Source organism: Ostrea edulis, chromosome 4 (assembly GCF_947568905.1).
Source record: "Ostrea edulis chromosome 4, xbOstEdul1.1, whole genome shotgun sequence".
Taxonomy (NCBI): domain Eukaryota; kingdom Metazoa; phylum Mollusca; class Bivalvia; order Ostreida; family Ostreidae; genus Ostrea; species Ostrea edulis.
Window position 1 is genome coordinate 58,531,063 of NC_079167.1, and position 21,653 is coordinate 58,552,715.

Sequence of the window (21,653 nt, forward strand, 5' to 3'; positions counted from 1 at the left end):
ATATATCATGGTATGATATGAAGACCTTGCCATAAGAAATCTACAAACAGAATATGAAAATTCGATCTTAAATAGTTCAAGAGATATTAAATAGGTAAGATTTTTATTAAAAGTAGGTCAGACTTCCAGGTCAAAAATCAAACACCAAGTATATCAAGGTCTTGCCATAAAGAATCTATATACGGAATATAAAAACTTTACCTTAATTAGTTCAGGTGATATTGAATAGGTCAGAGATTTAAAAAGTGGGTCTAAATCTAAGGTCAAGGTCACAATGTCAAGCTAGGTACCTATATTAGTATACATGTACAAAATATGAAAGTGCTACCTTAAATAGTTCAATACGTATTAAATAGGTCGGGGAGTTTTTTTTTTAAAAGTAGGTCAAACTCCAAGGTCAAACACCATTGTGTACAAGGTCTTGCCATAAAGAATCTAAATTCAAAATATGAATGCTCCTCCTAAAATAGTTCCAAATAAATTTAATACGTTATGTTTTCTTAAAAGTAGGTCAAACCCAAAAGTTCACAGTCACAAGGTTAGTTCATAATATGATATGAAAGAAATGAAGAAAGAAATAAATATACAAGACATGAAAGATATACTTTATATAGTTCAGGACTTATAGGTCAGATTTTTATTAAAAGTAGGTTAAATTTCAAGGTCACACACCATTGCATCACATTAAGGGTCTTACCAAAAAAAAATGTATATACAAAATATGAAAGCTTGAATAGTTCAAGAGATATGTTCATAATTTTTTCTTATATATCAGCATACAACACTTTGATCTCCTACTGTGGCCCCATCCTACCCCGGGGGACCATGATTTAAACAAACTTGAATCTGCACTACGTCAGGGAACTTTCATGTAAATTTGAACTTTTCTGGCCCAGTGGTTTTTGAAATGCAGATTTTTAAAACATTTCCCCAATATATTCGGATGTACAGTCGACTCTCCAATGATTGCCACTCAATTCATTACCATTTTCGTTATAACGCCGCATTTTTCTAATTGCTTAAAGTTCTTGTTAAAACGCCAAATTCGCCAGAGTGATATTATTACAAATGTCTATTTCAGGTGTTAATTATCTAAAAAAAAAAAACTCGCCAAAGGTGTGCAATAAGCTGTCTTATTAAAAGACCCTCCTTGCAATTATTTTTAATAAGGTGTGTGCGATATGGGCACACCAAATGAGGTAGTGAGACTAAATAACACGAAATATGGATTGCAGACAATGTGGACAATTCTCGAGAATTAGAGTCGGTTGGGACTTTGTCCCTCGTACAAGTTTAAACAAGAGATGATTGTAAAACACATATGCCCCCCATGGTGCAAAATTGAAGAGGGTTATACACACACCTCATTTAATTGATAGTATTATCATCAATTCAAAATATTGAGCAGACAATATCTTCCTATGTCAAGAGTGAATTGACCATGTGACCTAAAATTCAATAGGGGTCATCTACTCCTTATGCTGTACCAGTGTACCAAGTTTGGTACGTGTCAATCAAGCAAATAATTCTTAAAATATAGGAGACAATATATTATTATGTCCAGTTCAACTATTGACTTTTGACCTCAAAATCAATATGGGTCATCCTCTCCTGAAGATGTACCAATGTACTAAGTTTGATGTCAGTCAAGTAAAAGGGTTATCAAGATATTGAGTGGACAGTATATTACTATGTCCAGTTTGACCCTTGACCATGTGACCTCAAAATAAATAGGAGTCATCTTCTCCTGAATATACACCAGTGTACTATTTAAAATATAGGAGACAATATATTATTATGTCCAGTTCAACTATTGACTTTTGACCTCAAAATCAATATGGGTCATCCTCTCCTGAAGATGTACCAATGTACTAAGTTTGATGTCTGTCAAGCAAAGGGTTCTGAAGATATTGAGCAGACAGTATATTCCAATGTCCAGGTTGACCCTTGACCTTTAAACATGTGACCTCAAAATCAATAGGGATCATCTTCTCCTGAAGATGTACCAAGTTTGATGTCTGTCAAGCAAAGGGTTCTCAAGATATTGAATGGACATTATATTCCTATGTCCAGTTTGACCCTTGACCATGTGACCTCAAAATCAATAAGGGTCATCTTCTTCTGAAGACATACTGGTGTACCAAGTTTGATGTCTGTCAAGCAAAGGGTTTTCAAGATATTGAACGGACAGTATATTCCAATGTCCAGTTTGACCCTTGACCACGTGACCTCAAAATCAATAGGGGTCAACTTCTCCTGAAGACGTACCAGTGTAACAAGTTTGATGTCTGTCAGGCAAAGGGTTCTCAAGATATTGAACGGACAATATATTCCTATGTCCAGTGTGACCCTTGACCATGTGACCTCAAAATCAATAGGGGTCATCTTCTCCTGAAGACGTATCAGTGTACCAAGTTTGATGTCTGTCAAGCAAAGGGTTCTCTAGACATTGAATGGTCAGTATATTCCTATGCCCAGTTTGACCCTTGACCTTTGACCTCAAAATCAATAGGGGTCATCTACTCCTTAGGATATACCAGTGTGCCAAGTTTGATGTCTTTCAAGCAAAGGGTTCTCGAGATATTGAGCAGACATTATATTCCTATGTCCAGAGTAGATTGACCCTTGGACCTGAAAAACAATAGGGATCATCTTCCACTCATAACCAACCCACATATGAAATATCATTATCATCAAGTGAATGGTTCTCAAGATATTGATCGGACAACATGTGGTCTACAGACCGACCGACCGACTGACAGTTGCAAAACAATATGCCCCCTCTTTTTCAAAGGGGGGCATAAAAAGAATTACTCCCGTCCCAGCCACGTACTCTCCCCTTCACTGCATTTTGAAAGGGGAGGCAACAAATGGAGGAAGGGGCAGGCCAAAACATTCTCTTGGTCAATAACTACATTTTAGATGATTTACTACATAAATTTTCCTATGAAAAAGGGGACTGGGGTGGGTGGACTTCTTCGTCTGTTCCTACATGTCTGCAATTTCCATAACATAAACAAAAATTGGCTTCATATATTTTATTTCTATTTATCATCATATACTCCTATGTCATATATTCACAATACTATAAAACACCTGTTCTGAAATTTAAACATGCACATAAAAGCACCATAAAACAAGATTTCATAATAAAATATCACAGTAATCTTTTTCAATATACCAGTCAAAATGAATTTACCTACACATATCTTTAAAACATGTCATGATATGCTCCTGCCACTTGATCAGTTGCATACGATAAGAGAGCATGTACAATTATTTTCAACCGGGGAGCATTCCAATACATAACACACTGTACACAAAACACATTACCAGTACTCTTCTTCTTGCGACTATTACCGGATACCTCAGCAAGGTCAGTGTTAGGGTAACATTATAATGCATGTTACAGAGAACAGTGTAACGAGGCACATGAAATGGAGGTACACACCTGACTGATTTAGAATCACCAGAGAAACATACACTGGGGTGTCTGATGATCACACACACTGCTTGACAACACTTGTGATATAAACTTATAATGGGATGAATGTAAAATTTCTACTTCCTTTGACAATTAAGTCCATCACCGAAAAGTTCACCATTCCATAAACATCTGCATTGTATATCTTGATGGTTCTGGAAATTTTCACCCTGTGCTATTTTCACCATACACATTGGAAAAGGATTTCACTCAGATCTAAATTTGACCAAAAGTTATTTCTTGCTACTTTAAAATAATTAAAAAATTTACATTTGCTAAGTTTTCATATCATCCATTTAGGATAAGGCCAAAAATAAAAAGGGGGTGAAATTTACCCTGTATACCAATGTATACAGTATTCCAAAAGAAATCTGTGTTATGAAAATGTTTTTCATGAGTCCTGTAACAGATCTAAACATCAGATCAAAGGGTAACAATTCAAACATCATAACAATATATTCACAAATTTATTGCACTTTCCCCGTAGATTTGATACTTCTGGAATGTTGAAATCATTTGTAGTTGAGCAATGTGTGTAAGAATCAGGAAGAGTTGTTTTTTAAAGGAGGTAGAAAACTCCAATCCATCATGGACATGTTTTCATCTTGTTCCTCCATAAGACTCCTGATCATGCCATCAACTCTGAAATGACAGTAAACCCAAATTCTCTCAAATTTCATTTGTGCACAATATCAGAATTCATTTTAACAAGAAATGTTTGTAAAACATACATGCCCCCATGGTGCAAAATTAAAAAGGGTTATACACATGCATCATTAAATTGATAGTAGTATCACCAATTCTACATATTGAGCAGACAATATCTTCCTATGTCAGGAGTGGATTGACCAAGTGACCTAAAAATCAATAGGGGTCATCTACTCCTGAAGATGTACCAGTGTATCAAGTTTGATGTCAATCAAGCAAATAATTCTTAAAATATAGGAGACAATATATTATTATGTCCAGTTTGACCCTCAAAATCAATAGGGGTCATCTTCTCCTGAAGATGTACCAGTGTACCAAGTTTGATGTCTGTCAAGCAAAGGGTTCTCAAGATATTGAGCAGACAGTATATTCCTATGTCCAGAGTAGATTGACCTCTTCTACTCATAACCAACCCACATATGAAATATCATTAGAATCAAGTGAATGGTTCTCAAGATATTGGTCTACCAACCGATTGACATACCGACCGACTGACAGGTGCAAAGCAATATGCCCTTCTTCTTTGAAGGGGGGCATAAATATCTTATAAAAACTGTGAAGAAAAGTCATGCAAATATTTTAATTTTCTACTTAAAAAATATTTATGAAAATAATAACGTTTTTTGGAAATATTTTTTTAAATGTATGACTAAAATCTTCAAGAAACATATCATTTGGAAAAAGATTTATTAGTCAAAACTCTCTATAAAAGGTGTTTTGCTGCAACAGGACAACAGAACAGTCCACACTTGCAAAGTTGCAATGGATGCTGTAGAGCGAAATGGGTATGAATTAATACCACATCCTGCCTATTCGCCTGACCTAGCTCCTAGCAACTTCTTCCTATTCCCAAACTTGAAAAAGGATGTCGGTGCACGTCATTTCTGATCTGACGATGAAGTTGTGATAGCAGTTGAGGAGTGAGTCAATGGAAAGGACCCTGACTTTTTCAGTTCTGGGCTGATGGCACTTGAAAACCAATGGTCTTAGTGCATCACACTAGAGGGCAATTACATCGAAAAAGAAGAGGTGGATCTCAACCGGAAATAAGTTAGACTGGTTACTTATTGACTCACCCTCGTATATATTCTGAGTAAATTGGGTAAAAATGTTTTTGATTCATTATTGTGTATCTTATCTAAAAACACAATAAAATTTTGATAAAAGAATTTAATTCTACAATATATGACCAGCAAAATTACCACCCCCACACCCAAAATAAAATTATTGCATTTGATTTTCACACATGAATACCAAAAACTTCTTACATCACAAAATATTAAAACATGATTTATTTGAAACACTATGAAAAGCTTACTTTTTGACTGTCTCTCGGTTGTCATCACAAACTTTCATGGACTCCAATGATGATACACCCCAGGAGCTAGCAGAGTTACTTCCTTTTGAATCCTGTCGTGATATGCCATTTTGTGCCTGCAAATACCCAATTATTCCTCTTAACTTTAGCATCATCAATGACTGTCACAAACAAATTAATCTACTTTGCTTTAAAATACTACCAGTATGTTAATATAGATTGCTCCCTCTAAAAAATATCTTTCTGCAATAAGAGAACTAGGGAGAAGGTTTAGAATACAATCTTCCACATCTATAAAAACTGTATTGTATTTGAAAGCCAATCATAAACAACTTCGATGCTACAAATTTTGATGTTTCAAATACTATAAAAGTTATTTGTATAGGAAACAGGGTTTGATTTAATTTACATGTAAATCAAAACATGTTGCCATAATTATCTATAACAAGACAGGAGAAAATGCAATGGACAGGACCAGGATTTGAACTCGGTGGGGGTGGGGGGTCAGGGTCCCCTGAATCTCTGGTCAGATGCTCTACCAACTGAGCTATCTGGCCATTGGCAATCAAATTCATCTGACCACCACATTTCTCCCTCCTTAAATGTCTTCACCTATTGAAAACATTGTAGGACCTTTATCTCCGGCAAGTATTTTCACATGTCAGTCCGTGTAGCTAGTCTATGGCAGCAAATGTAACAAGGGAAAAATTGCAACAAAGCAGTCGAGGATTTCAACCTGGGCCCCCTGAATCTCTAGTCGGGTGCTCTACCAAGCTATCTGGCACCAGCAATCAAACCTCTCTGACCACCACATATAACAATACAGCTCTCTCTTTTCAAGACAAACAGACATGCATTACATACATTATTACAAAAATGTGTTTTAATGATCATTTAAAAGCTTACCGCCATTTGGACCAAATTCCAGATATCAGACTGTCTCTCTTTATGGGACTGTAAGAGTTTGCCTGTTGCATCTGTTATCTGTTTACTGCACTGCTGAATGCTGGGTAATAACTGGAACAACTCATGTTTACAGGCACAAATTTTCCTGCAATAACAGAAATTTCTTGCTGTACATCCACTTTTATTTAAAATACATATTAATAAATAATAATAAATGTTAGTTTTAGAGTTTAGACAGCTGATAATATCTCCTAGTTTTAAACTTATATCACATGTAAAGCACATAATGAATAGTTATTGCCATTGCTTGCCATCTGTTAAAAACTGCTTGCAAAAGTGTAAGTCTTCTCACCCTAAATGTGTGTATAGATCCTGTAAACTTTTATCCCTGGTGATAAGGCACTTGACTACAATCTGAACCATGGGGGTATGGTCTTTGTATATCTCTCTTCCACCTGCACATGTTTCAAAATATCAAATTTATCTGATCTCGCCAAAGACATTAGTCCCCTGAGGTCTCTCCACCCTTGTGATTGAGCTTCAGAATTGTAGCTCTCTGCGATAAATAAACAGGACATACCAAATTTGTCCCCGAGAGCAACAGTTCTGCAGCTAGATCTAATTCCAACACATGTAATTGTTGTTAACCTATGTGGCTTTTGAATATCAAGACATCTACAGAGTGAAAAATTTGGCACATTACAGAAACTATTTCATAGTAGTTGGAGATATTGGACTATTTTTTGTTATACCAATAATTTGAATGCATATTGTTAAGTTTTATGTTAAAATATGACAAAAACTAAATAAAGATTCAATGGCTCAAGCTTGATGAAAGTTGTAACTCATATCTACAATTAATATCAAGATATATCAAAGTTGGAATTTCCCTAGAAAACCTGATGATGCCAAAATGAGGGTAAAGAAACTTTTTAAGTTTCAAATAAATGACTGTGTGCAGATTCTTTCCACAAACTTATTCAGCGATCACATTGTTTTGTGTGTGTTCCCGTACCATGTATCTGTAATATTCATTTGTCATACAGATATTGTTCTCCTTGTACATTACTCACATATTGTTTATTCCTAAATTTCACTCGAACTTTTGAAATTCAGTACATGTATTATATTAGTCAACTTATCCCATTATGCACAATTTTACCAGTATCACAAAGACTGATAAAAATATATGAACATGTAACTTCCTTTTGTCTCTCCATCGCTCACCTTTACCTGCCTGTCTCAAATCATGGTATAATGCTACAGCCTTTTTCTCTCTGAAATTGAAAGTTAATACAGTGTCACTCCCTAACATAACTTATCAAAGTCTCTCAATCTCCTTGTGGAATATAAATATAGTTTTGTCAGACTTCCAACACAGCAATATATTAATACAACCTACATGTACCACACAACGATATATCAAAAGAGAAGGTAAGAGATGCAATTTCAATTGGAATGTAATTAGCATAGAAATAGTAACATGACAAAATAAATTCTTTTGCCTCAATCAAAATATTTTGTTTTATGGAACACACTTCCAACAAACTTACAGTTCTTCTAGAACTTCATTCTGTTTGGCACGAGCAAATGGACTCTTCTGTAATTCGATGATTTTGGTCTGTAATGCTATGGAATGTTGGTCTAACTTGGCCACTTTTTCTTTCTATAAAATATCAAGTTTAATACAATATTTTGACATTCCACTTCAAAAGGGAGATAGAGAAATTCTTGGATAAAACAAGACACTGTTTACAGATCTTTGTATATCTGAGTTTTTCAGCTGATCTGGAGGAAAACAAATTACCAGGTTTCGATGAACTTCTATCTCCTCCCCTACTCTCATCCACTTGGCCACAACTTTCTCTGCATCTGTTAAATAATTTCATTTCAAGAACAATTCAACCGGACTAAAGCCAGTCCTCTCATTAGGAATATGAGGAAAACTGATTTTTTCCCAGATTGATATTATCTAATAAAACAAATTACATGCTAAATCACATTGCAGTACACATGCAAATGGGTTTGGATACAATATCTCAACTCCAATCAGTCGAACATAGTGATTATAGACAAATTTATTTTAGGGGTTAAGAAACACAATGGTTGTAATATTCATTGTACAAAACAACACAGAAAAAGGAAAATAATGCGAGTAAAAGTATACAAATTACAGGCTGAGCCTGTGTTGAAGTTCAGTGATATGTTTTAGAAGACCAAATAACCCCTGTGGTCAAGAAATTTACCCCAATAGTCCGAAGGGCAAGGTTCCTATTTCCAACAATATTTTTCAATGATGGGATTATTCTTCATCCATTCTGATACTCACAAATCAAATCCCCGTAGTTCTTGAAAAGATTATAAAACAAGAGTTTTCTTAGATATTTCTTTGTAAAACTTTAAACCCTATGGTGACTCTGTCCAGACTCGGGGAATCACGGTGTGGACACACATGAATCTACGCTACATAAGGAAGCTTCATGTCAATCTGACATACCGTTCCTCTGTTTTAAAGAACTTTCCTGTATACAAGTATTCCTATGTAAAACTTTGAACTCTATTGTGACCCTGCCTTTGCTTTTCCACTTACAATTTAAACAAAATTTATTCTTTCAATATATAAGGAAAGCTTCATTCAAGTTTTAACTTTTTTGTTTGAGTGGTTCTTTGTTCGAAGAAACCTGATTTTTTTTTTTACAGGTGGTTGTGTTGTGGCAAGTTTGGGGCTGTTAATAATGGCTCAGTGATTCCTGAATCAAAAATATGAAAAGTTTACCAACAGATAGATGATTGACAAACTGAAATAAAAATGCTCAGGTGAGAGAGCAAGAGTGCAACATGGGACGGTCCAGTACTTAGGTAATATGTCATTAAGATTTATCAGAAATATACACTGCTGGCTATTTTTGATGTTTACAATAATCGTGATAGGATAAACAATACAATCCCTTACAAAATGTGAGTGGTAAAAAACTGGTCAATGGGCTATACCCATTCATTTAAAACACATGTGTAGCACACACTATTTTTTTAAATTCTACACACTGAAATGTCCCACTTCTGGAATATTCTGTTTGTAAGAAACTGAATTTAAATTCCTTTCAAAAGGTGCATGAGTTCATTCATAATTTGTCCTCGGCAGCTTTAGGTAAGTTATGTTGACATAGACTTACTGTGTACTCCATTTGATTTCTGGATTTCATACATCTCAAGATCATGTTGTAAGCTGAAAGCAAACAACAAGACCCCATAAAGCAAGAGATGCACCACTGACACAGAACATGTGATGTGAAAAATGAATCACGCAAATGATATCATAAAAGAAAAATTTCAAGCTAATGTAATTTCTATAAAACTTTCAAGGTAATATATTTGTTTCATCAAAGCAAATATTCAAATACAACAATGCAATACTGATTCATGATTGTACCACCTAGTTCATGAGCAACAACTGCACTAAGATTTGAATATGTGTACAGTGTCAAAGAATGATGCAGTACTAAACACAAAAAAGGAACACCAAATCTAAGTGTGGTCAAATTGTGTTGCAATGTGTTAAGGAGATACTATTAAAGACGGAATGGAAATTTTACGAACATTTACATTACATTTAGGTTTGTTCACATTTTTAAACATTTTGATGATCTGATTACATTTTTAAACATTAAAGATGATCTGACTAAATTTATGAAACATTTAGATGATTTTATTACAATCGTTGCATGTAACTAACTACAGTATAACAGGTATTTTCTGCAGTTGTCCATTTTTTGTGGAAAGGAAAAATCTGCAAAAATAAAAATCCCAAGAGAGAGAGAGAGAGAGAGAGAGAGAGAGAGAGAGAGACAGACAGAGAGAGAGAGAGAGAGAGACAGAGAGAGAGAGAGAAAGGTATATGTAGGTGTAATGCAACTGCAGAAATAGGAAACAAATATGATTGCCACCTTTAAGGGATCAAATCGCAAAAATTTCCACCCACAGAAAATACCCGTTATATGATGAGTTACTCCACTTTCAATCTCACCATTCTTTAAAATACACCATCTTTGACAGCAGGTGGTCACAAATGCTGACCATGCTGTTCTTCATCTTCAGAAAACTGGAGTTCGTTCTCAGTAAACTTAACCTAAAACAACAGTATATAAAGTAAGAAGGCAAATCAGAACAAAAATAGACTAAATCGCATGTAGAAAAGGCAAAGACTGTTGAATACCATACACAGTAAAGGTCATTTATACCAAACTTAAAGGAATTGTCAAATTAACTTAGCAAAATGTCTAGTTAGAATCCCTTTAATGTAAACAGGGATCCACGATAGCAGTGTTCATAATATGCAAGTATTACTGTATGTTCTCATTCCTTATGAATTGTCCCTCTGTGAACCTTACATGAATGAATTGTCCCTCTGTGAACCTTACATGAATGAATTGTCCCTCTGTGAACCTTACATGAATGAATTGTCCCTCTCTGTGAACCTTACATGAATGAATTGTCCCTCTCTGTGAACCTTACATGAATGAATTGTCCCTCTGTGAACCTTACATGAATGAATTGTCCCTCTGTGAACCTTACATGAATGAATTGTCCCTCTGTGAACCTTACATGAATGAATTGTCCCTCTCTGAACCTTAAATGAATGAATTGACCCTCTCTGAACCTTACATGAATGAATTGTCCCTCTGTGAACCTTACATGAATGAATTGTCCCTCTCTGTGAACCTTAAATGAATGAATTGTCCCTCTCTGAACCTTACATGAATGAATTGTCCCTCTCTAAACCTTACATGAATGAATTGTCCCTCTCTGAACCTTACATGAATGAATTGTCCCTCTCTGAACCTTACATGAATGAAATGTCCCTCTGTGAATCTCACATGTATGAACTGACCCTCTCTGTGAACCTCACATGTATGAACTGACCCTCTCTGTGAACCTTGCATGTACAAGACACAAAATGATTCTTACATTGCTGCTCTTTGACTCTGAATCAGTCTTCTGAAATCCACGACCTGTTGAGAACAGAAATATACGGCCTCTGCCCAGGCTCTTTTTTGCTCCTGTTAGAAAGTAAAGAAAAGAACATTATAAATCAAGATAATAGTTTAAGGTATTTCCATGGTTGAACAACAAAATCAAGCAGTTTGTCAGAAAACAGAAATTTGTCCATATCAATAAATTAGTGAGATATTTCTTTATCGCAATTCGCCTTTGAATTAGAACGCTTTACCCGATATAGTATTGCGTTGTGTGACGACACAATTGAATGAGACGATCGAACAGTTTGAATGACATGTTTGATGTAATACAACAAGAGTTTTCGTTGGCCGATTACAGCCCGCCCACTTTCTCGAGCTGATTCAGGTGACCGGTGATCAGACTAGAAAATTACTAGGCCTACCTGGAGAACTGTAGCTCTCTGAAAAAATATTGTGATGGAACAGAGCTACAGATCCAGCTCTTATAAAAACCTTCGATTTACGGGGCACAAAAAGCTGCGCACGGTTAAGGCCCGATATCGCGATATCGGTGTATTCTCGTGTTGCTGTCTCATAAATTCAATATAACAAAGTCTTAACATATTTCCTACTATTCTTGTGTCCATACATACCTTACGTAAATAATGTTCTGATTAATTGATACATCTCAAGATTACTGATACAAGCTGAATCCCTTGACCTGTCTATGGTCTGTGACACATTCCGTGTTTAATCCGATATCAAAACTCTCTATATCACCCATACTGAAACCATCTATTACCTTCTACAAGCTGGTAACCTAGACTTACATCATAAAACATAAAAGATCTTCCTTAAATCATAGCAACTTTTCTAGTGAAGTTTCATAGCAAAGAATTATATCTTGTTCAATCTAAATGGGTGAACTTGACCTTTGAGATATCATTTGAAAACTACAATGTTACAGAGGAATGGAGTCAGACTGGTATCCCTGGCATTTGCTACAGCGGAGGTCAATAAGTGCACACATTATACTGCTACATACATTATATGGCAGGACTGTTTTGGAGTCTTTAACAATGTTTTGAACATTAGGTGGCAGCGGTTTATTTCTCTGACTGCCACCTCCTTGGTTTTCTCCCTTGACGAAGAGAAACACAACCCAGTCTTCTTCCCCCTGTAAAAATATAAATGGAATTAGTAAACCTCTAATTATTTCTGAATTGCTTTAAACTGGCATCTACTGAACAAAGTAGAATCAAAGAACATACAGGTGGATTCCAGCACTGCTGTGCACCAAGGTTAGGGTCAGGTGATGCCCCACTAGCCAATAGAATGTCTTGGTCACGGAATTTGATCCCCGTCTCTTTTTCAATGTTTTGTTGCAGTGCTTGCAAGGAATAGTTGTCCAGTAATGGGTATGATAAAAGTTGATTGTTGGCCACATACAAAATGTGAACAATCTGCAACATCAATTGATTATGCAACTTTAAAATACATCTTTAGGGGGACCTCTCCCTTTTCTGATATTTGAAGAAAACCTTATTTGTGACAAATGGTAAAAATATTTAAGAAATGAATTTCATTTTTGAAAGTACATGAAATTATGAACTATGATACTAGATGCTTGCATACTGCATGAAGCACATTAGTGCTTCATGAAAAGTATGCTGGCGTGAAACTTTGCAACTCATACTCTCACATTTACGAGGAAATGATTATCATTACAATCTGTAAAGATATCCAAGGCAAAAACATAGGAATATATGTGGATATCCTCAAATTACAAATACATGTGCTTGCTAAGTATTTGAAATCCTTAATATGACAGAGAAACATACTAAACCAATCTACTGTAAGAGTGGTTATTTACGTGTGGGGGTAATTTACACTGATTACATAGTCATGTAATAAGCGCGTAAATTTCCCCCACGCTTATAGTTATAAATATTTGATATGATATATATTATATTCAGTTACCGCGTATTTTTCCCCCTCGCATAATGTTGGACATGGAAAAATGCATACTTAACCTCCAGCGTAAATAATCACTTTTACAGTACTTTAATCTAAAGTAACATCTCCAAGACCTACGTAGTGTATACATTTTTCATGCAAAAAATGCTTATCTCAGTGCATTTAAGAGATTTACACTAATAACATCTTCCTTTATGTATACATACATTGTAAGTTACAAACAGTTCTTATCAATTTGCTCTTTACAAATATATGTACCATGAAATCCTTTTGTGTTATCACTGTTTAAATGAATATGTGATTTTGAGATATGCCAAGATGCTTACCTTGATGCTAAGCATGGTGTCCAGGATTTTGAAGCACTGTGGTCTTCCTTCACTGAGACCCCCTCCTCTGGCCTTGGGATCCCATTTCAGCATATATCTTAGCCACTGTTCAAAATAAGCCTGCATACTCCTGTTATTAAAATTCACACCTTAGAAGACAGAATATATACAATTACAAACTGATTACACTTTTCAGTTCATTACATTAAATATAATGTCTGTTTTGTATAGTTTCAAAGTTAAAAAGAAGGTTAGAGTTGTGGACAAACAAAAAGATGAAGACAGTATACCCTCTAGTGTTTGAGCTTGGGAGCATTAAAAAGTGATGAATCTAGCTGTCCTTGTCAAAAATTTGTAAAATCAAACAAGAGGCCCACAGGTCGTATCAGTCACCTGTGTGTTAGTAGCAGTATAAAACCAGATGCATTCTTAATAACACAAATGCCCCTGAAAGTGCCTATAGTGATGAAAGACTTTACATAATATAATATAAATATAATATACTTTAACACTATCCGACTATTTTGGGCCTGCCCAAAAGTCAGAATCTCTACCCTACGGATCAAGAAATTTATAATTTTGGTAGCGGTCTTCTTGCTCTATGTGACTATACAATTAGTTTTTCTTACAGATGTGCAGTAAAGAAAGAGTTTAGAAAATTGGTTAATTTTTGACAGTTTTTTCCCCAGCCCCTAGTGCCCCGGCGGTGCAGAAATCTTGAATTTTACAATTTATATCCCCCTTGTCCAAAAGATGCTTCATATCAAATTTGAAAATAATTGGAAGGTAGTTATCAAGTATAAGTTTAAAATGTTCAATTGTTAACACATGACAGATGATGCACCACAACAGACGCAGATCAACAGCAACAGGTCAACGGCATTAGGCTTAATGGGTGTAAAAGGGAATTACATTGTACCTGCATAAGTGTGTTGGTGTAATCAATTTCTTGGAAAACTTCACCACTCCCTCCGCGTTGTAGAATGCTGTGATGTCATCTAATGATTTTTTGCACACCTCTCTATGCCTTCAACACAAAATTGAATAACATTGAACTTTGGCATGTGACTGGATTACCATATACATTGTACATGAAATATTTCAACAAAAGGAGCTTAATTGATAGAGGATAGTTTGACCCTTTTTGGAATACGGTCTAGCTCTATTTCACATTGAAGTGACAAAAGGGGTGGTAATGGTGACTCAAATGATTTTTTTGTAAATAAACACAAAACTCCTTCATCATTTCACAAATTTCTTCATCTTTTAAATGGAATCAGAACAACCTGGCCATCAGGCAACACACTCATGCATAAAAAATGTTCCAAGATTTGACAGTTGTCATTTTCGAATTCATCACTTTATAACAAAAGTTTTATTTATTAAAGTTGCATGCTGTGGTCCCTTTTAGAACTCCATTGCTGAACTTAATTGCATTTATTTGGAACTGTCTCGTGTGAGACAGTAGGAGAAGCTAGATATTTTTTTACAACATTTATATTTCACTATGATTTTATATTCATGATAAATATTAATGTACAGCTTGCCATTTGGTATTTACCTCACGGAAGATTTAAATAAGATTGAAACATTGATATTGATCTCTCTTTTTCTCCTTTTTTGCTTTCTTGTATTTAGGTATTTTTACACTAAACATTAAACTTTAATATTAAAACTTTTTATTTTGACTTGAGATTAATTTGAAACACAATCTAATTAAAATTAGATGTTAGATCCACTTACATACATTATGTATGCGAGCATATTTAACATCTAATTTTAATTACATTGTTTGAAACATGAACTTTTACATGTACCACAGAGACAAACCCACTTAAGGAGGTACTCTACACTGTCATAATGGCTGATTTCCATTTAGAATATGAATGAAAATATAAATATCAGCAATATTTGTATATTCCTTTTAGATTTAATTTAATTACCTAGCTGAGTAGCTCAGCAGGTTAGCACATCGACTGCTGAACTGTAGATCGCGAGTTAAAGTCCAGCAGGGGTTCAAACCTTTTTTCAGATTGCTCTCTGCTAAAACTGCATTTTTTGACTAAATAAAGTATTAAAGTTTGAAAGTTTTCAATTTCAAAAAACTGTTGTACATATTCTCCACTTTTCATCCATATCAAATTTCTCTGGTGTAGCATACCTCCTTAACAGTGAATTATCTAAATGCATGATATGACTTGCTTGACTTACCATGTGACTGGTGGAACTTGTGGGATGAAGGGACGAAATCCTGTGATACACTCAAATACCACAGTCCCAAAGGACCAATAGTCCACAGTGCATGTGTATTTCTGGCTGGCAAACAGTTCAGGGGCCTGGAAAATGGAGATGAGGTTATGAAATTCAAACATAATTAGATATAACTATTAGATATACAGAAGATTTCATAAACCCATGTAACTTACTAAGTACTGAAGAGTTCCTACAAATGAAGTGCAAACACTACCCTGATCCAGCTCCTTGGCATAGCCCAAGTCTATCAGTTTGTATACAATCTGCAATAAAATAAAACATATGCTGGTTTTATTGGCATGCACATATACATGTCTTTAATTAGGTTTGTAACTTTCCTTGAATGACAAGGCAACAGGCCTTCCAAGTGTCTGGGTATCCTTGATATGTATAACAGAGAAAGGCATGTATATCCTATTACAGAGTACCCAATTTTGATGATTATAAAAAATAATTAAATAACAACAATTTATAATGCATTCTGTAGCCTTTGCCTTGCATATCACTCATCTAGATTGTTACCCCATTCATGTGTCAAATAGTTCCAATGGAAAATTTTTTCTCTTTCCTCAGCTGTACTTTGCAACCAGCAGCCATTTTCAAATGTCTGTTTGATCCAATCATATCGCTCCCTTACAGATATTTGAAAATGGCCACTGGGTGTGAAGTAAAATAGGAGGAGGAGTAAAGAGAGAAAAAAAGGAATGAGAGAAAAAAAACCTACCTGTTCCTCTTGCATCTGGAGAACAATATTTTCTGGTTTTAAGTCTCTGTGGATGATTCTTTTGCTGTGTAAGTATTCTACTGCTGAGGCTACATCTTTCACCAGACATCTGATATCAAACTCTCTCAATCCCACACAGTTTTCTGGCTTATTTAACACCTGCAAGAATGTTGGTTTATATATATATATCATTATACATATCTCTCATAACATCTAATTTACTATACATTGATTATCATTTCCTTTAATTTATATGGGTAAATCACATACACAGTAATCACTTATCTTTCATTTATTTACTTTCTGTGTTTTTATCAATAAAGATCACTGGATACACAAAGCTGTAGAAGAAAGATTTGGACCATAGGGTTTTTCTGTTACTGACCATGCACCTTTAAAAAGGCCATCATTGCACAAATCACTAGTGAGATGATTGGTTAATAATTAAATACATTAAATGAACAGGATTGGATTCATCAGTAAATAGCATTTGCCAGGTATAGTAATTCTAAATGAATAATCAAATAAAAACAAAAGACACATGGGCCACATAACTCACCTGAGGCACCTTGGCCCTGCAATTGTTCAGCAGTTGTGATTTTTAAAAGATTTATTTCCTCAATATGAGCTTGCTCAGGTGAGCTAAAAAGACTGGCTTCAGAAATAAAATGTCTTGGAATGATGTGTTTTATAGTTTACAACATCTGTACAAGTTTCAATAACAAATCTAGTTGACATTACTACAGTAACTACTTTACCCTGCGTAGATCTCCTCCTGAGCAGTACTCCATGGCCAGTAATGGTAGTTCTCCAACACCGACATTCAGTACAGGAGGCACATCTTTAGCTGCTACGACATTGCGATGATTTAGACGCTGCATGATGTCCACTTCTAGTGTCCAGCGTTCCCTATGTTTCTGGGTCATTTCACTTTGAACCCGACACTTTTTTAAAGCAACAAAATTTCCAGTTTCCTGAAATGCGTAATACATGGTTTAGATTTTGGATTCTCAAACTATCAAAACTTAAGATAGATTATCTATAATAACTTTGATATAGATTACATCATTTCTCTGCATTCTTGTATTATATCCTGAACACAGGAGACATTCTATGATTTATATGTAATTAACAAAATTTTAATGATAATACTTTGCTAGTACATGAGTTAACATTGCTATATATATGCCTGCATAGTTACTGCCAAATATTATATGAATGTTTAATGACATAACTCTTGATTTTAATTAATAGAATAAACATGATTTACACTACCTCATTCTTCCACAGAACAACTTGACCAAAGCCTCCGGAACCCAGAACCTTCTCCTCCACCCATTGGCCTCTCTTTGATGGCTGAGTGAAAGCCATCATTCACTGGCAACTCACAATTCTTCAGAAATAAGAAACGTAAAATGTAAGAATAATCTAGTAAAATCCTCTTTGTGTATTAATTCCACCTGTTATGTGAATCACGTTATTTAAGCAATAAATGTCTACGTTGTTTGTATCATGACGGTATACACACAGTGGAGGCAGTGGACATTTTCTGTGGCCGGCAAAGCTGATTATGCAGAATTACCCCACACCTCCATGTTCAACTTAAGACATTTTTCACTATATTTACATTTGTAATATATAGGTTGTTACTGGTATGTTCATTTGAAAGCTCAGTATTTTTATTGAGAAATAAAGCACATTGAAAGAAGTTGACAAACATTCGTAATTTATCTATTCTACATAACATGTGTTCTCTATATATATTTCTATGTTGCTACACAGTCAACACATGTACTGTTTCCCCTATAAAAACTGTTGTCTGATCACCATTGTTTTTTAATTGTTGACTGCTGTTACAACATGAATTTCCCGAAACTCTGATATACATGTATATGATTTGCTGATAAGGGATTGTGACATCACTATGTAATAGAAATCAGGCTCAGTGGTTAGAGCATTTGTTTTTGACAGAGAGCTGTAGGTTCAAGCCCTGTTTGTACCTTGACCATGTCAAACCTAAGGCGTAAGAATAGGTAGTGACATGGACTGCTCCTGGGCATGTAGAAGATAAAGCTGTGGGTCTTTTGGATGAGACCTTAAAACCAGATGCCCTATGTCACGACAGGCATGATTGCATGATAAAAAACTTTCAATGCCAAGCCCTGAGCACCATGCATAAATTTGTTTAATTTCAGCTACTTCTGGTGACAATTCTCAAAGGGATGTAACAATATACAGTACGGCTGATGGCAACCGATCCGTTCGAGGGTCAAACAAAACAGCTGTTGTCCGAGGACCCAGTTAATAACTGTTTTGTTATACACCCTCATTTTGAAGGTTGTTTTTACTAGGTGCCCGGTCTGATTTGTTGACTTTAAACGGGACAGTGTGATTGCGTACAATTATCACCGATTCCACTAGTTTAAAAGAAAACATACCTAACATCCTAATTGATAATTATATTTTTGTGTATCTACTCTGCTTTTCATCAACTAAATTCTGTATTTCATCACCAGTAAAATCAGTGAACCTCGCCATTACGTAAACAAATCAACAGACCCAAGAATCATGTGACTTGCGTATAGCTTTAACACGAATAAAATAAAAATAAGTAAACTTCACCTTGTACAAGTGATTCTAGGAAATGAACAAATAATTTTTCTATGTTCATGCTGTCCCTACTTTGAAAAATTAGTTGAATTTCATCATCCGTTGCTGTCGCAAAATGTGCATTCGCCATTTCTCTTTATCCAAACGGCATGAAAAGATAACTCGAGTTAGCGCCATATGACGTCATCGGTCAACAGTCTTTTTTAACAGTTGATTTTAACAGTTCCCGGTCCAACAGTTGCCAGTACAGTCGAAATGTTTGACTTTTTTGTAAGGAGTTATATAGGAACTGTCTTATAGGGGTATAACAAAAAAAAAAAAAAAATGCCACAGAAAAAGACATGCCAACTGCAATTTTATTTTGGACTTTTTAACATCACAATATACACGTATAAACATTGGTTTACACATGAAAGGAATCAAAATGATAAGGTATACAAATACTGATATTTATGGTTTACTGGGATGTTAATGGCATGTCTGCAATGGCAAGGATGTACCAGGAAATGGGAGAAAAAGGCATGTAATAGAGGTCTAAGATAAATGCATTAATTAACAGCATGAAATTCACAGATTATACAGTTTCTGAAAGTTTTGTTTTCCATCAAAATACAAATGTTGACCAAGGTTAAGGGCAGCAGTAACTATAAGAGCCCCCTTGGGGACCGAACTGCACATTTGGTCTCTACTTCATGTTGTAAAAGAAATCAGTCAGTCTCAGTGGCTAGAGCATTTGCTTTGTGACAGAGGTGTGAGTTCAAGGTTCTTTCCTCAGAGGTTCACATTATTTACACTGCTCCTTCAAGACCAGTTAAAAACTGTATATCAAAATTATTTTCAACCAAGCACTAGCCTTACAACCAAACCTGACATCATTGAAATTGACAAATGCAAGACTTACATCTATAATGTTCAATATTCGAATGAAAGTTGTCCTATGTTTTGAAAAAGCTTGGACTCTTATAATTACTGATACGTCAGCTGAAGATATTTTTGATTATCAGTGAACATTTGCAGGATTTGAGGGATATTAAGACGACTTGTACATGTTCACACACTGATGATACCAGTTTTCGCCAACATTAAATACTGAAATATCAATATACACTGTAACTATACCTAAGGTCAAATCTTTTTTGGGCACACTTTCAGTCTGACAAAGCCATTTAGTTATTTTTGTAATGTCCTATAAATTTGTGGAAGTCAATGTGGGGGAAACTGTATCTGTCATTATAAGCCAATATACTACTAATTTTTCCCCACTCTAAATATTTGAAGCTGCATTCTTTTTGCGTGTTGAAATTTGTGTTTTTATGGTGAAATTTGGGAGTTGACATGACTACTTGGCGAAGGTTGGAATCAAATATAACACAGGCATTTCTCAGAATAAAAATGTTCCTGGCATCCTGTAGGTAGTCAAATGGTGCTGTCACCCTATCCAGTTTATGGTGGGACAGCCCAGTGCCGTCGCGTTGACAGATCAAAACAAGACACAAATTGTCATGTTTATCATATATTTTGACATCATAACTATGATATTTATCACCATTACTTTATTGTTAATGAAGTAAATATTTCCAAAAATGTATAATCATGGTACAGTACTTACTGAAATCTATATTTATCTCGCCAAGACTTTCAACACTTCCAATGTACCTTGTCTAAGCTGGGGGATTCCTTCCCTCGGAAACCCTCTAGCGAATGCTGCTATTTACAATATTTGTTGAACTAATAAAAGAAAAAGCTGAATGAACTGTTTAATTCACTGAAATAATACCCAGAAAATGTTATCATTTTTATGCTATATGTCATACATTGAAGATAAGAATAATTGTGTGGGGGGGGGGGGGGGTTCCCAGAAAATTAATTATTATTAAGCTAAACTTTATTCTTAGGCCTATATTCCTATAAACCTACTAATACAGTCAGATCATAGCCTCACATTACAGCTATAGCCTAGTTAAACATCTAAACCTTTAAAAAAGAATTTTAAAATTCACACAGAAAACGGTCACATGCAAATTAATCAACGTATGAGCTTAATATCAAATTTGATACTGAATCTTATTGATCAAAGTATCATTTCTCGTATGTACCTTAATTAGTAGGACCAAAAGTTTCCCTGCGGTGATAGATAAATCTAAAGTATTTCCGATTTGGAACCGAAAGTTGGTAGAAAGTTGAAATTTACAACCATGCGAAAATCATGATAATTAGTGAAAGACTGTATTTTTATTTTTTTTATTTTTAGTATTTTATATACTAGCTAGTTAAAACGGTACGTATCTTCTATTTATGCATATTTGTCAGGCATTGATTTAGTGTGACTCATCACTGCACTGACACACTTTATTTGTAAACATACAGTGTTTATACGATATGCAACCTTATG

The 21,653-nt window shown here is 35.0% G+C and overlaps 2 protein-coding genes across 4 annotated transcripts in view; one reads left to right on the forward strand and one right to left on the reverse strand.

Moving 5' to 3' along the window:
* Window positions 1–3,023: 3,023 nt before the first annotated feature.
* LOC125670715 (inhibitor of nuclear factor kappa-B kinase subunit alpha-like) lies at window positions 3,024–20,967 on the reverse strand. 2 transcript variants are annotated; one of them, XM_048906062.2, is made up of 20 exons: window positions 20,871–20,967; window positions 17,927–18,044; window positions 17,410–17,625; window positions 16,652–16,810; window positions 16,101–16,190; window positions 15,886–16,010; window positions 14,594–14,701; window positions 13,675–13,804; window positions 12,643–12,834; window positions 12,417–12,548; window positions 11,382–11,473; window positions 10,441–10,542; window positions 9,590–9,642; window positions 8,224–8,288; window positions 7,970–8,082; window positions 7,650–7,693; window positions 6,769–6,871; window positions 6,417–6,561; window positions 5,511–5,626; window positions 3,024–4,126 (listed from the first exon to the last, which is right to left on the reverse strand). In XM_048906062.2, exons 2-20 carry the CDS (start codon window positions 18,023–18,025, stop codon window positions 4,027–4,029), a joined length of 2,184 nt encoding a protein of 727 aa, XP_048762019.1. In that variant the 5' UTR covers window positions 18,026–18,044; window positions 20,871–20,967; the 3' UTR covers window positions 3,024–4,026. The 2 variants fall into 2 exon arrangements, with proteins under 2 accessions (XP_048762019.1, XP_048762018.1); XM_048906061.2 differs by having other exon boundaries at window positions 7,644–7,693.
* A 402-nt stretch (window positions 20,968–21,369) lies between these two features.
* Window positions 21,370–21,653, forward strand: part of LOC125668035 (inhibitor of nuclear factor kappa-B kinase subunit alpha-like) — a 29,035-nt gene continuing 28,751 nt past the window's right edge. For both annotated transcript variants that reach the window (XR_008802507.1, XM_048901770.2), the window contains exon 1: window positions 21,370–21,539. The gene's annotated coding sequence lies outside the window, so the exon portion shown is untranslated. The remainder of the gene's footprint in view (window positions 21,540–21,653) is intronic.

Coding starts and splice junctions, on each gene's coding strand:
- LOC125670715 (XM_048906061.2), bottom strand. CDS start 18,025: ATGATGGCTTTCACTCAGCCATCAAAGAGAGGCCAATGGGTGGAGGAG. Junction 16,191..16,651: donor TCCAGATGCAAGAGGAACAG/GTAGGTTTTTTT, acceptor ATTTTATTGCAG/ATTGTATACAAACTGATAGA. Junction 12,549..12,642: donor AGCAGTGCTGGAATCCACCT/GTATGTTCTTTG, acceptor ATATTTTTACAG/GGGGAAGAAGACTGGGTTGT.